The sequence below is a fragment of the Octopus bimaculoides genome, chromosome 26, assembly GCF_046866305.1.
Source record: "Octopus bimaculoides isolate indiv1 chromosome 26, ASM4686630v1, whole genome shotgun sequence".
In the NCBI taxonomy this organism is placed as follows: Eukaryota; Metazoa; Mollusca; class Cephalopoda; order Octopoda; family Octopodidae; genus Octopus; species Octopus bimaculoides.
In genome coordinates this window covers 1,760,488-1,774,273 of record NC_142953.1, presented here as the reverse complement: position 1 = coordinate 1,774,273, position 13,786 = coordinate 1,760,488, and the positions used below count along the sequence as shown (strand labels likewise).

At 39.6% G+C, this 13,786-nt stretch overlaps 1 protein-coding gene across 7 annotated transcripts in view; it reads left to right on the top strand.

Annotated features, from left to right (window-relative positions):
* The window catches only part of LOC106875845 (BICD family-like cargo adapter 1), a 94,721-nt gene that overhangs the window by 63,467 nt on the left and 17,468 nt on the right, over positions 1-13,786 (top strand). For 4 of the 7 annotated variants that reach the window (XM_089342658.1, XM_052977092.2, XM_052977090.2 and 1 more), the window contains 3 exons: positions 1,742-1,942; positions 2,593-2,726; positions 3,151-3,271. In XM_089342658.1, coding sequence (XP_089198784.1) covers positions 1,742-1,942; positions 2,593-2,726; positions 3,151-3,271 — 456 coding nt within the window. Of the gene's footprint in view, positions 1-1,741; positions 1,943-2,592; positions 2,727-3,150; positions 3,349-13,786 lie in introns of all 7 variants that reach the window. The other 3 variants (XR_016238525.1, XR_008266877.2, XR_008266878.2) reach the window with 2 other exon arrangements.

The window sequence follows — 13,786 nt, the reverse complement described above, 5'->3', positions numbered from 1 at the left end:
ACACATGTGCATACAATTTCAATAAATCATGAATTTATCTTGTATTTGAAATACATTTGTTCGTCATTTTTTGTCCCTATTCATGCCACTGGTCTGAGTCCATTTCTGTTTGTATATACACACAAAAACACACGTTATAAATACACACACACACACACACACACACACACATTCACATGCTTTCACACAAAAGCTTGCATATGTCCTGTATGTTTATTTGAAAACCCTTCACTGTTGTGATATCTTGTAGTTTTACATTTCAGTCTTACGTTTCTTTACATTTCAGTTTAAAATTGACAGGGCTGAGATCCAATCCCTTCAGAGAAGGGATTAAGCATCATTGATCAGACACTTGCTGTGTTCCTTTTGATCAAACACTTACCATGTTACTATTGCTCAGACGCTTTCAGTGTTGCTATAGATCAGATACTCACAGTGTTGCCTTTGATCAGACACCGGTGTTGCTATTGATCAGACATAAGTGCAGCTATTGACCAGACACTTACAGTGTTGCTATTGATCAGTGATTCTGGATATTATACTTTGGTATTGTCCTGTGTGTTTCTTAATAATTTCCCCTCTCACTTCCTCTATGTTTCTTGTTGCTATTTTCTACTGTTCCTCATTGTTGTCTTTTCATGTTGCTTGTTGTTGATAACCTGCTCCCACTGTACATGTTGATAACTCCCCCTGTGCTTCATGTTGAACCTACCCCCATGTTTCTTGTTAACTACCCCCATGTCTTGTTGATAACTTCCCCTGTACTTTGTATTGATAACTACTCTTGTACATCATGTTTGATAACTCCCCATGTGTCTTGTTTATAACTCCCTCTGTATGTCTTGTATGGGAAGTACAACTTCCCTTGTACTTTGCACTGATAACTCCCTTTGTATGTCCCGTTGATAAATCTGTCTTGCTATTTATGTTGTGTTGTTAAGCCCCTGTGTTTGTTGCTAAAATCCTTCTCCCTTGTTCCTTGTCCGCAACCCAACCCCTGCTCTCCCTCTGGTAACACTTCATGTTTCTTGTTGCTGACTGCTCACTATCAAGTTTCTTTTGTTTTTTTTTTTGACAATTGTCTTTCACTGTAGAGGATAACTGATGCTGTTTGTTTGTTGACAGTTCTTTTAAATTGTTATTTTACAACTGCCATACTATTATCATACATCCACTGCTTTTGTTTGAGTTAATTTTAATATAGGGTTCTGGGTTCAGTCCCACTGCGTGGCACCTTGGGCAAGTGTCTTCTACTATAGTCTCGGGCCGACCAAAGCCTTGTGAGTGGATTTGGTAGATGGAAACTGAAAGAAGCCCGTCGTATATATGTATATATATATATATGTATGTTTGTGTGTATGTGTTTGTCCCCCAGCATCGCTTGACAACTGTTGCTGGTGTGTTTACGTCCCCGTAACTTAGCAGTTCGGCTAAAGAGACCGATAGAATAAGTACTAGGCTTCCAAAGAATAAGTCCTGGGGTCAATTAGCTCGACTAAAAGGCGGTGCTCCAGCATGGCCTCAGTCAAATGACTGAAACAAGTAAAAGAGTAAAAGAGTATAGTAACAAAAGAGTTAAAGTGATCTAAATTAAAACCTCCCATCGAAATTCCATCTTAATCTCTGTATCTTCATTATTTTGAAATTAATTGAAACCCAAAACAGTGCATTTCAACAGATATATATGCTAATAAAATGGTTAATGACTCCGTTCTTTTCCTTTTCTTCCACCATCCATTAGGATGGGAGCAAAGCTGCTGATGGTGAATCGCGGAATGCAGATGAAGTGAGAAAAGTCACGTTAATGGCTGAACAGATCCACGATTTACATGTTGAACTGAATGGTGTTCGGACACATGTTTCTGGGTTGCATGCTGATTTGCAGTTGCGGGATCAGCAACTGCAGCAAAAAGCCACAGAAGTTTCTGAACGTAACACTAAGGTAAGTCTATCTTTGTTAATCTAATGTTTCTCAACCCTTTCTTTTTCTCTATGGACCTCTTTTGATTCCTGTTTTACTCAGGTGGACCCACTTAACCATTCAATGTTTAAAAAACCCTGAAGTTTTTTTTTTTTTTGGACAATTGTCTTTCACTGTAGAGGAAAACTGTTGTTATTTGTTTGTTGACAGTTCTTTTAAATTATTATTTTACAATTGCCGTACTGTTATCATACATATATATCACTACTGATGTTCCATAGATAATGATGTTGCTAACTCACACATGTAGCCATCATTGACAGCTTAGAGACATGGCTTCTATCAGAAACTCCCACATGTAGCCACTATCAGTAACTTCCACATACAGTTACTATCAATAACTTTAACATATATACACTATCAGTAACTTCTATATATGGCTACTGTCATTAACTTCCACTAGAAACCGTTACGGGTTAGCAACAGGAAGGACATTCAACTATAAGACAATGGTTTCATAATATGTATTCAGCTGACCCATGCTGGTATGGAAGGACTGATGTTAAAAAAATGAACCAAATATATTTTGGTCTTGAAATATATCTTAATACTTTAATCCATTGTTGTATTTAAAATATTAAAACTGTTTGTCTTTTCTTTTTACTGTTTAGATTGACAGCCAACAAGAAGAGCTGTTTAAACTCCGTGCATATTGTGATAGCTTAGAAGACAAAGCTTTAGGTGATCTCTCAAGGGATGAAGTCCTAGAGCAAGCAAGACGAGACAGAAATGAGGCCATGGAGATGTAAGTTTTTGTTTTTAACTTTCGCATGCCCAGCTGGGTGTAGGCACTGGAAGGTCACTATGGTGATGACGATGATGATGACGACGACTTATTTCTTAGGTCTGGAGTAAGGGGACAATGCGCATGGTCTTTGCAGGTAGTCTTAGACCATTGACATTGATGCCATTAACCATTTTGATACCAACCCACATGGGGATCTCACTAGGGCTGGTGCCACGTGAAAAGCACCCAGTTCACTCTGTAAAGTGGTTTGGTATTAGGAAGGGCATCCAGCTGCAGAAACTATGAAACCATACCAACATGGGAGACAAACATTAAATGATGTTGGTAATAGGGGTGATGATGGTGGAGAGTGGTGGTAATGGTCTTGATGATGATGATGATGACAATGATGTTTGTTTTTGTTTTCTTTTCTTTCATGCAGGAAAGTTCAAATGGAGAAGGAATTATACCAAGCCAAGTCTGAAATAATGAGTCTAAACAACCAACTGATGGCTGCCATTCATCAGAAAGTTATGGTTTCTCAACAGAGAGATCAGTGGCAGGTGAGACGATAAATAAATGGTGTTCCACGATTAACTTTAACGACCCTTCCTAGCTGTGCACTAACGAAGATGTGAGGGTAACATTTTCTTCTGAAATTACTGCATCGTATTAATGAAACATTACACATACATACATGTAAACGCACACATACATACATACACATATACACACAAACACATACATATGCATGCATACATATACACACACACACATATATACATACATACATATACACACACATACATACATACACATATACACACAAGCACATACATATGCATGCATACATATACATACACACACACACATATATACATACACATACATACATACATGTACACACACATACGTACATACATACACATACATGAACATACATAAACACATGCATACATGCATTCATACACATACATACGTAGATGTACATCCATTAAATGCAACTAAGGCAATATTTAATTAAAACAGCCACCTATGTATCATACAGAATGCACACACATACAGTTGATAGGCCAGTTACTGCAGTATTTGTCCTGAAATAACATCTCTTATGGACTAGCGATGTTAAATTCACAATAAGTATCAGAGAGAGATGAATATAGTCCCAGCAGTGGCCAGTGAGAGCATCAGATGCATTTCAACCTTTTGGGGCCCTTTCTATGTTACAGGATTCATTAGAATTTGGACATATCAATAGGCAGAATGTCAGGTCTGGCTGGATACATAACACTGAACTCACAGCAAGGTAAAACCACCATTAGGTGCCATTTACTTGTTTCAGTCATTTGACTACAGCCATGCTGGGGCACTGCCTTAAAGGGTTTTAGTCAAACAAATTGGCCCCTGGACTTATTCTTTGTAAGCCCAGTACTTCTTCTATCAGTCTCTTTTGCTGAACAGCTAAGTTACGGGGACATAAATACACCAGTATTGGTTGTCAAGAGATAGCAGGAGGACAAACACAGACATACACACACACACACACACACATATATATATATATATATATATATATATATATATATATGTGTATATATATATATATGTGTGTGTGTGTGTGTGTGTATATATATATATATACACACACATACATGATGGGCTTCTTCCAGTTTCCGTCTACCAAATCCACTCAGGAGGCTTTGATCAGCCTTATGCTATAGCAGAAGCTACTCGCCCGAGGTGCCCATGAAATGGGACTGAACCAGGAATCATGTGGTTGGGAAGCAAGCTTCTTCCCACACAGCCACACGAAGCATGATAAAAATATTCAGAAAACCACACAAGAAAAACTTGTCTCTTGTATCAACACTGCACCAATTCTTGCTGCTTATTTCACCATTCCTTAACCATGCTTTTCCCTAACACTTAATAATACCAACACCAGCACTAATTGCCTTTTGCCAATTTACACACTTGTTTAACGTTGCACGTGATTTTACTGAGGTATCAACGTTTTTTGCATGTATATGCATGTGTATAATGTCTCCTGTTGATATCAGTCAGACTGGTGCCTTTATCTTGGTGGTTGCTTTCACTTCATTTCTTTGCTCTTTGACCCTTTGGCTTTTTTCACTTTCCCCTTCTTAAACCCCGTGTGTGTTACTCTCTCTTCTGCCACTGTCTCACCACAATGAACCTGCTCCTTCCATCATACCTTTTTTTCTCTTCTCAGAACCTCGTCTAATGTCAACACCTTTTCTCTTATTCTCTCTCTTTTATCTTTTACTTGTTTCAGTCATTAGACTGTGGCCATGCTGGGGTACTACCTTGAGGAATTTTAGTCGAATGAATCGACCTCAGTACTGTTTTTTTTTAAGCCTGGTACTTACTTTATCGGCTCTTTTGCTGAACCACTAAGTTATAGGGACATAAACACACCAACACCGGTTGTCAAGTTGTGAGCAGTGGGGGGACACACAACACATTGCCAGGAATTGAACTCATGAGCTGAATATCCTAACCACTAAGCCATATCTCTACACATATACTACTACTAGTAGTAGTAGTAGTAGGCATCTGTTGGTCTCGAAAGGCCATAGATCTGCACCCAAAGAAATCATGTCAGCTTCTGATGATAGTGCAGCATCTGTTGTGATTGTAGAGGCCCACACGGAAGTGCAAGTCATGCATACATCGACTGCATTTGAAGGAGCTCTCTACCGGCATCACTGGTTTGAACTTCTGTTGAGTGCGCCTTTCTTTGGTGGCAAGTTCCTGTTTTTCTTCCGCTCACTTCATCCCTTCTCACAGTATATGTCTCCAGTGTGGGCAATCATTTGCAAACTCCTCTCATCTCAGGATGTAAATTGGAAGTTGAAAACTCAAAAACTTAAGAAAAGCTCAAAAACGTTTGTTCCTTCGTTCGATCGTAAATACGTAATTACGTACGTTCTTTCGTTTGTTCGTTCATACGTACGTAATTACGTTCGTTCTTACTTTACGTACGTTCGTTCGTTCGATTGTACATACGTAATTACGTACGTACGTTCTTTTTTCGTTCATACGTATGTACGTACCTACGTAATTACGTACGTTCATTCTTTCTTTCGGTCGTTTGATCATTCGTTCGTTCTTTCGTGTATTCGTACGACCGTACATACGTTTGTTCGTTCGTGCGGTCGTTCGTTCGTTCGGTCGTACATACGTAATTACGTACGTACGTTCTTTCGTTCGTTCATACGTACGAACGTACCTACGTAATTACGTTCGTTCGTTCGTAATTACGTACGTTCATTCTTTCTTTCGGTCGTTCGATCATTCGTTCGTGCATTCGTACGTACGTACATACGTTTGTTCGCTAGTGCGTTCGTTCTTACTTTACGTACGTTCGTTCGTTGTTACGTGTATTCGTACGAACGTACCTACGTTATTACGTACGTTCATTCTTTCGTTCGGTCGTTCGATCATTCGTACGAACCTATATACGTTTGTTCGTTCGTTTTTACGTACGTACGTTCGTTCGATTGTACATACGTAATTACGTACGTACGTTCTTTTGTTCGTTCATATATACCTACGTAATTACGTACGTTCATTCTTTCTTTCGGTCGTTCGATCATTCGTTCGTTCTTTCGTACGTACATACATACGTTTGTTCGTTAGTGCGTTCGTTCTTACTTACGTACGTTTGTTCTTACGAACGTACGTTCGTTCGTTTGTTCGATCGTACATACGTAATTACGTACGTACGTTCTTTCGTTCGTTTGTTCGTTCATACGTACGTACGTACCTACGTAATTACGTTCGTAATTACGTGCGTTCGTTCGTAGTAACGTGCGTTTTATCTTTCTTTCCGTCGTTCGATAATTCGTTCGTTCTTTCGTGCATTCGTACGTACGTACATACCTTTGTTCGCTAGTGCGTTCGTTCTTACTTTATGTACGTTCGTTCGTTCGTTCATACGTACGTCCGTACCTACGTAATTACGTACGTTCGTTCGTAATTACGTACGTTCCTTCGTAATTACGTACGTTCCTTCGTAATTACGTACGTTCATTCTTTCTTTCGGTCGTTCGATCATTCGTACGAACGTATATACGTTTGTTCGTTCGTTCTTACGTACGTACGTTCGTTCGTTCGATTGTACATACGTAATTACGTACGTACGTTCTTTTATTCGTTCATACGTACGTACGTAATTACGTACGTTCATTCTTTCTTTCGGTCGTTTGATCATTCGTTCGTTCTTTCGAGTATTCGTACGAACGTACCTACGTTATTACGTTCGTTCGTTCGTAATTACGTCCGTTCATTTTCTTTCGGTCGTTCGATCATTCGTACGAACCTATATACGTTTGTTCGTTCGTTTTTACGTACGTACGTTCGTTCGTTCGATTGTACATACGTAATTACGTACGTACGTTCGTTCTTACTTTACGTACGTTCGTTCGTACGTACGTTCGTTCGTTCGTACGTACGTTCGTTCGTTCATACGTACGTCCGTACCTACGTAATTACGTACGTTCGTTCGTAATTAGGTACGTTCATTATTTCTTTCGGTCGTTCGATCATTCGTACGAACGTATATACGTTTGTTCGTTCGTTCTTACGTACGTACGTTCGTTCGATTGTACATACGTAATTATGTACGTACGTTCTTTTGTTCGTTCATACGTACGTACGTACCTACGTAATTACGTTCGTTCGTTCTTTCGTGTATTCGTACGAACGTACCTACGTTATTACGTTCGTTCGTTCGTAATTACGTACGTTCGTTCGTAATTACGTACGTTCATTCTTTCTTTCGGTCGTTCGATCATTCGTACGAACCTATATACGTTTGTTCGTTCGTTTTTACGTACGTACGTTCGTTCGTTCGATTGTACATACGTAATTACGTACGTACGTTCTTTTGTTCGTTCATACATACCTACGTAATTACGTACGTTCATTCTTTCTTTCGGTCGTTCGATCATTCGTACGAACGTATATACGTTTGTTCGTTCGTTCTTACGTACGTACGTTCGTTCGTTCGATTGTACATACGTAATTACGTACGTACGTTCTTTTATTCGTTCATACGTACGTACGTAATTACGTACGTTCATTCTTTCTTTCGGTCGTGTGATCATTCGTTCGTTCTTTCGAGTATTCGTACGAACGTACCTACGTTATTACGTTCGTTCGTTCGTAATTACGTACGTTCATTTTCTTTCGGTCGTTCGATCATTCGTACGAACCTATATACGTTTGTTCGTTCGTTTTTACGTACGTACGTTCTTTTGTTCGTTCATACGTACGTACGTACCTACGTAATTTCGTTCGTTCGTTCTTTCGTGTATTCGTACGAACGTACCTACGTTATTACGTTCGTTCGTTCGTAATTACGTACGTTCATTCTTTCTTTCGGTCGTTCGATCATTCGTACGAACCTATATACGTTTGTTCGTTCGTTTTTACGTACGTACGTTCGTTCGTTCGATTGTACATACGTAATTACGTACGTACGTTCTTTTGTTCGTTCATACATACCTACGTAATTACGTACGTTCATTCTTTCTTTCGGTCGTTCGATCATTCGTACGAACGTATATACGTTTGTTCGTTCGTTCTTACGTACGTACGTTCGTTCGTTCGATTGTACATACGTAATTACGTACGTACGTTCTTTTATTCGTTCATACGTACGTACGTAATTACGTACGTTCATTCTTTCTTTCGGTCGTGTGATCATTCGTTCGTTCTTTCGAGTATTCGTACGAACGTACCTACGTTATTACGTTCGTTCGTTCGTAATTACGTACGTTCATTTTCTTTCGGTCGTTCGATCATTCGTACGAACCTATATACGTTTGTTCGTTCGTTTTTACGTACGTACGTTCTTTTGTTCGTTCATACGTACGTACGTACCTACGTAATTTCGTTCGTTCGTTCTTTCGTGTATTCGTACGAACGTACCTACGTTATTACGTTCGTTCGTTCGTAATTACGTACGTTCATTCTTTCTTTCGGTCGTTCGATCATTCGTACGAACCTATATACGTTTGTTCGTTCGTTTTTACGTACGTACGTTCGTTCGTTCGATTGTACATACGTAATTACGTACGTACGTTCTTTTGTTCGTTCATACATACCTACGTAATTACGTACGTTCATTCTTTCTTTCGGTCGTTCGATCATTCGTACGAACGTATATACGTTTGTTCGTTCGTTCTTACGTACGTACGTTCGTTCGTTCGATTGTACATACGTAATTACGTACGTACGTTCTTTTATTCGTTCATACGTACGTACGTAATTACGTACGTTCATTCTTTCTTTCGGTCGTTTGATCATTCGTTCGTTCTTTCGAGTATTCGTACGAACGTACCTACATTATTACGTTCGTTCGTTCGTTCGTAATTACGTACGTTCATTTTCTTTCGGTCGTGTGATCATTCGTTCGTTCTTTCGAGTATTCGTACGAACGTACCTACGTTATTACGTTCGTTCGTTCGTAATTACGTACGTTCATTTTCTTTCGGTCGTTCGATCATTCGTACGAACCTATATACGTTTGTTCGTTCGTTTTTACGTACGTACGTTCTTTTGTTCGTTCATACGTACGTACGTACCTACGTAATTACGTTCGTTCGTTCTTTCGTGTATTCGTACGAACGTACCTACGTTATTACGTTCGTTCGTTCGTAATTACGTACGTTCGTTCGTTATTACGTTCGTTCGTTCGTAATTACGTACGTTCGTTCGTAATTACGTACGTTCATTCTTTCTTTCGGGCGTTCGATCATTCGTACGAACCTATATACGTTTGTTCGTTCGTTTTTACGTACGTACGTTCGTTCGTTCGATTGTACATACGTAATTACGTACGTACGTTCTTTTGTTCGTTCATACGTACCTACGTAATTACGTACGTTCATTCTTTCTTTCGGTCGTTCGATCATTCGTACGAACGTATATACGTTTGTTCGTTCGTTCTTACGTACGTACGTTCGTTCGTTCGATTGTACATACGTAATTACGTACGTACGTTCTTTTATTCGTTCATACGTACGTACGTAATTACGTACGTTCATTCTTTCTTTCGGTCGTTTGATCATTCGTTCGTTCTTTCGAGTATTCGTACGAACGTACCTACATTATTACGTTCGTTCGTTCGTAATTACGTACGTTCATTTTCTTTCGGTCGTTCGATCATTCGTACGAACCTATATACGTTTGTTCGTTCGTTTTTACGTACGTACGTTCTTTTGTTCGTTCATACGTACGTACGTACCTACGTAATTACGTTCGTTCGTTCTTTCGTGTATTCGTACGAACGTACCTACGTTATTACGTTCGTTCGTTCGTAATTACGTACGTTCGTTCGTTATTACGTTCGTTCGTTCGTAATTACGTACGTTCGTTCGTAATTACGTACGTTCATTCTTTCTTTCGGTCGTTCGATCATTCGTACGAACCTATATACGTTTGTTCGTTCGTTTTTACGTACGTACGTTCGTTCGTTCGATTGTACATACGTAATTACGTACGTACGTTCTTTTGTTCGTTCATACGTACGTACGTACCTACGTAATTACGTTCGTTCGTTCTTTCGTGTATTCGTACGAACGTACCTACGTTATTACGTTCGTTCATTCGTAATTACGTACGTTCGTTCGTTATTACGTTCGTTCGTTCGTAATTACGTACGTTCGTTCGTAATTACGTACGTTCGTTCGTAATTACGTACGTTCATTCTTTCTTTCGGTCGTTCGATCATTCGTACGAACCTATATACGTTTGTTCGTTCGTTTTTACGTACGTACGTTCGTTCGTTCGATTGTACATACGTAATTACGTACGTACGTTCTTTTGTTCGTTCATACATACCTACGTACGTTCATTCTTTCTTTCGGTCGTTCGATCATTCGTTCGTTCTTTCGTGCATTCGTACGTACGTACATACGTTTGTTCGCTAGTGCGTTCGTTCTTACTTTACGTACGTTCGTTCGTTCGTTCATACGTACGTCCGTACCTACGTAATTACGTACGTTCGTTCGTAATTACGTACGTTCATTCTTTCTTTCGGTCGTTCGATCATTCGTACGAACGTATATACGTTTGTTCGTTCGTTCTTACGTACGTACGTTCGTTCGATTGTACATACGTAATTATGTACGTACGTTCTTTTGTTCGTTCATACGTACGTACGTACGTACCTACGTAATTACGTTCGTTCGTTGTTACGTGTATTCGTACGAACGTACCTACGTTATTACGTACGTTCGTTCGTAATTACGTACGTTCATTCTTTCTTTCGGTCGTTCGATCATTCGTACGAACCTATATACGTTTGTTCGTTCGTTTTTACGTACGTACGTTCGTTCGATTGTACATACGTAATTACGTACGTACGTTCTTTTGTTCGTTCATATATACCTACGTAATTACGTACGTTCATTCTTTCTTTCGGTCGTTCGATCATTCGTTCGTTCTTTCGTTCGTTCTTTCGTGCATTCGTACGTACATACATACGTTTGTTCGTTAGTGCGTTCGTTCTTACTTACGTACGTTTGTTCTTACGAACGTACGTTCGTTCGATCGTACATACGTAATTACGTACGTACGTTCTTTCGTACGAACCTATATACGTTTGTTCGTTCGTTTTTACGTACGTACGTTCGTTCGTTCGATTGTACATACGTAATTACGTACGTACGTTCGTTCTTACTTTACGTACGTTCGTTCGTACGTACGTTCGTTCGTTCATACGTACGTCCGTACCTACGTAATTACGTACGTTCGTTCGTAATTACGTACGTTCATTCTTTCTTTCGGTCGTACGATCATTCGTACGAACGTATATACGTTTGTTCGTTCGTTCTTACGTACGTACGTTCGTTCGTTCGATTGTACATACGTAATTACGTACGTACGTTCTTTTGTTCGTTCATATATACCTACGTAATTACGTACGTTCATTCTTTCTTTCGGTCGTTCGATCATTCGTTCGTTCTTTCGTGCATTCGTACGTACATACATACGTTTGTTCGTTAGTGCGTTCGTTCTTACTTACGTACGTTTGTTCTTACGAACGTTCATTCGTACGAACCTATATACGTTTGTTCGTTCGTTTTTACGTACGTACGTTCTTTTGTTCGTTCATACGTACGTACGTACCTACGTAATTACGTTCGTTCGTTCTTTCGTGTATTCGTACGAACGTACCTACGTTATTACGTTCGTTCGTTCGTAATTACGTACGTTCGTTCGTTATTACGTTCGTTCGTTCGTAATTACGTACGTTCGTTCGTAATTACGTACGTTCATTCTTTCTTTCGGTCGTTCAATCATTCGTACGAACCTATATACGTTTGTTCGTTCGTTTTTACGTACGTACGTTCGTTCGTTCGATTGTACATACGTAATTACGTACGTACGTTCTTTTGTTCGTTCATACATACCTACGTAATTACGTACGTTCATTCTTTCTTTCGGTCGTTCGATCATTCGTTCGTTCTTTCGTGCATTCGTACGTACGTACATACGTTTGTTCGCTAGTGCGTTCGTTCTTACTTACGTACGTTTGTTCTTACGAACGTTCATTCGTACGAACCTATATACGTTTGTTCGTTCGTTTTTACGTACGTACGTTCTTTTGTTCGTTCATACGTACGTACGTACCTACGTAATTACGTTCGTTCGTTCTTTCGTGTATTCGTACGAACGTACCTACGTTATTACGTTCGTTCGTTCGTAATTACGTACGTTCGTTCGTTATTACGTTCGTTCGTTCGTAATTACGTACGTTCGTTCGTAATTACGTACGTTCATTCTTTCTTTCGGTCGTTCGATCATTCGTACGAACCTATATACGTTTGTTCGTTCGTTTTTACGTACGTACGTTCGTTCGTTCGATTGTACATACGTAATTACGTACGTACGTTCTTTTGTTCGTTCATACATACCTACGTAATTACGTACGTTCATTCTTTCTTTCGGTCGTTCGATCATTCGTTCGTTCTTTCGTGCATTCGTACGTACGTACATACGTTTGTTCGCTAGTGCGTTCGTTCGTTCGTTCATACGTACGTCCGTACCTACGTAATTACGTACGATCGTTCGTAATTAGGTACGTTCATTCTTTCTTTCGGTCGTTCGATCATTCGTACGAACGTATATACGTTTGTTCGTTCGTTCTTACGTACGTACGTTCGTTCGATTGTACATACGTAATTATGTACGTACGTTCTTTTGTTCGTTCATACGTACGTACGTACCTACGTAATTACGTTCGTTCGTTCTTTCGTGTATTCGTACGAACGTACCTACGTTATTACGTACGTTCATTCTTTCTTTCGGTCGTTCGATCATTCGTACGAACCTATATACGTTTGTTCGTTCGTTTTTACGTACGTACGTTCGTTCGATTGTACATACGTAATTACGTACGTACGTTCTTTTGTTCGTTCGTATATACCTACGTAATTACGTACGTTCATTCTTTCTTTCGGTCGTTCGATCATTCGTTCGTTCTTTCGTGCATTCGTACGTACATAAATACGTTTGTTCGTTAGTGCGTTCGTTCTTACTTACGTACGTTTGTTCTTACGAACGTACGTTCGTTCGTTTGTTCGATCGTACATACGTAATTACGTACGTACGTTCTTTCGTTCGTTTGTTCGTTCATACGTACGTACGTACCTACGTAATTACGTTCGTAATTACGTGCGTTCGTTCGTAGTAACGTGCGTTTTATCTTTCTTTCCGTCGTTCGATCATTCGTTCGTTCTTTCGTGCATTCGTACGTACGTACATACGTTTGTTCGCTAGTGCGTTCGTTCTTACTTTATGTACGTTCGTTCGTTCGTACGTTCGTTCGTTCATACGTACGTTCATTCTTTCTTTCGGTCGTTCGATCATTCGTACGAACGTATATACGTTTGTTCGTTCGTTCTTACGTACGTTCGTTCGTTCGATTGTACATACGTAATTACGTACGTACGTTCGTACTTTACGTATCTTCGTTCGTTCGTACGTACGTTCGTTCGTTCATACGTACGTCCGTACCTACGTAATTACGTACGTTCGTTCGT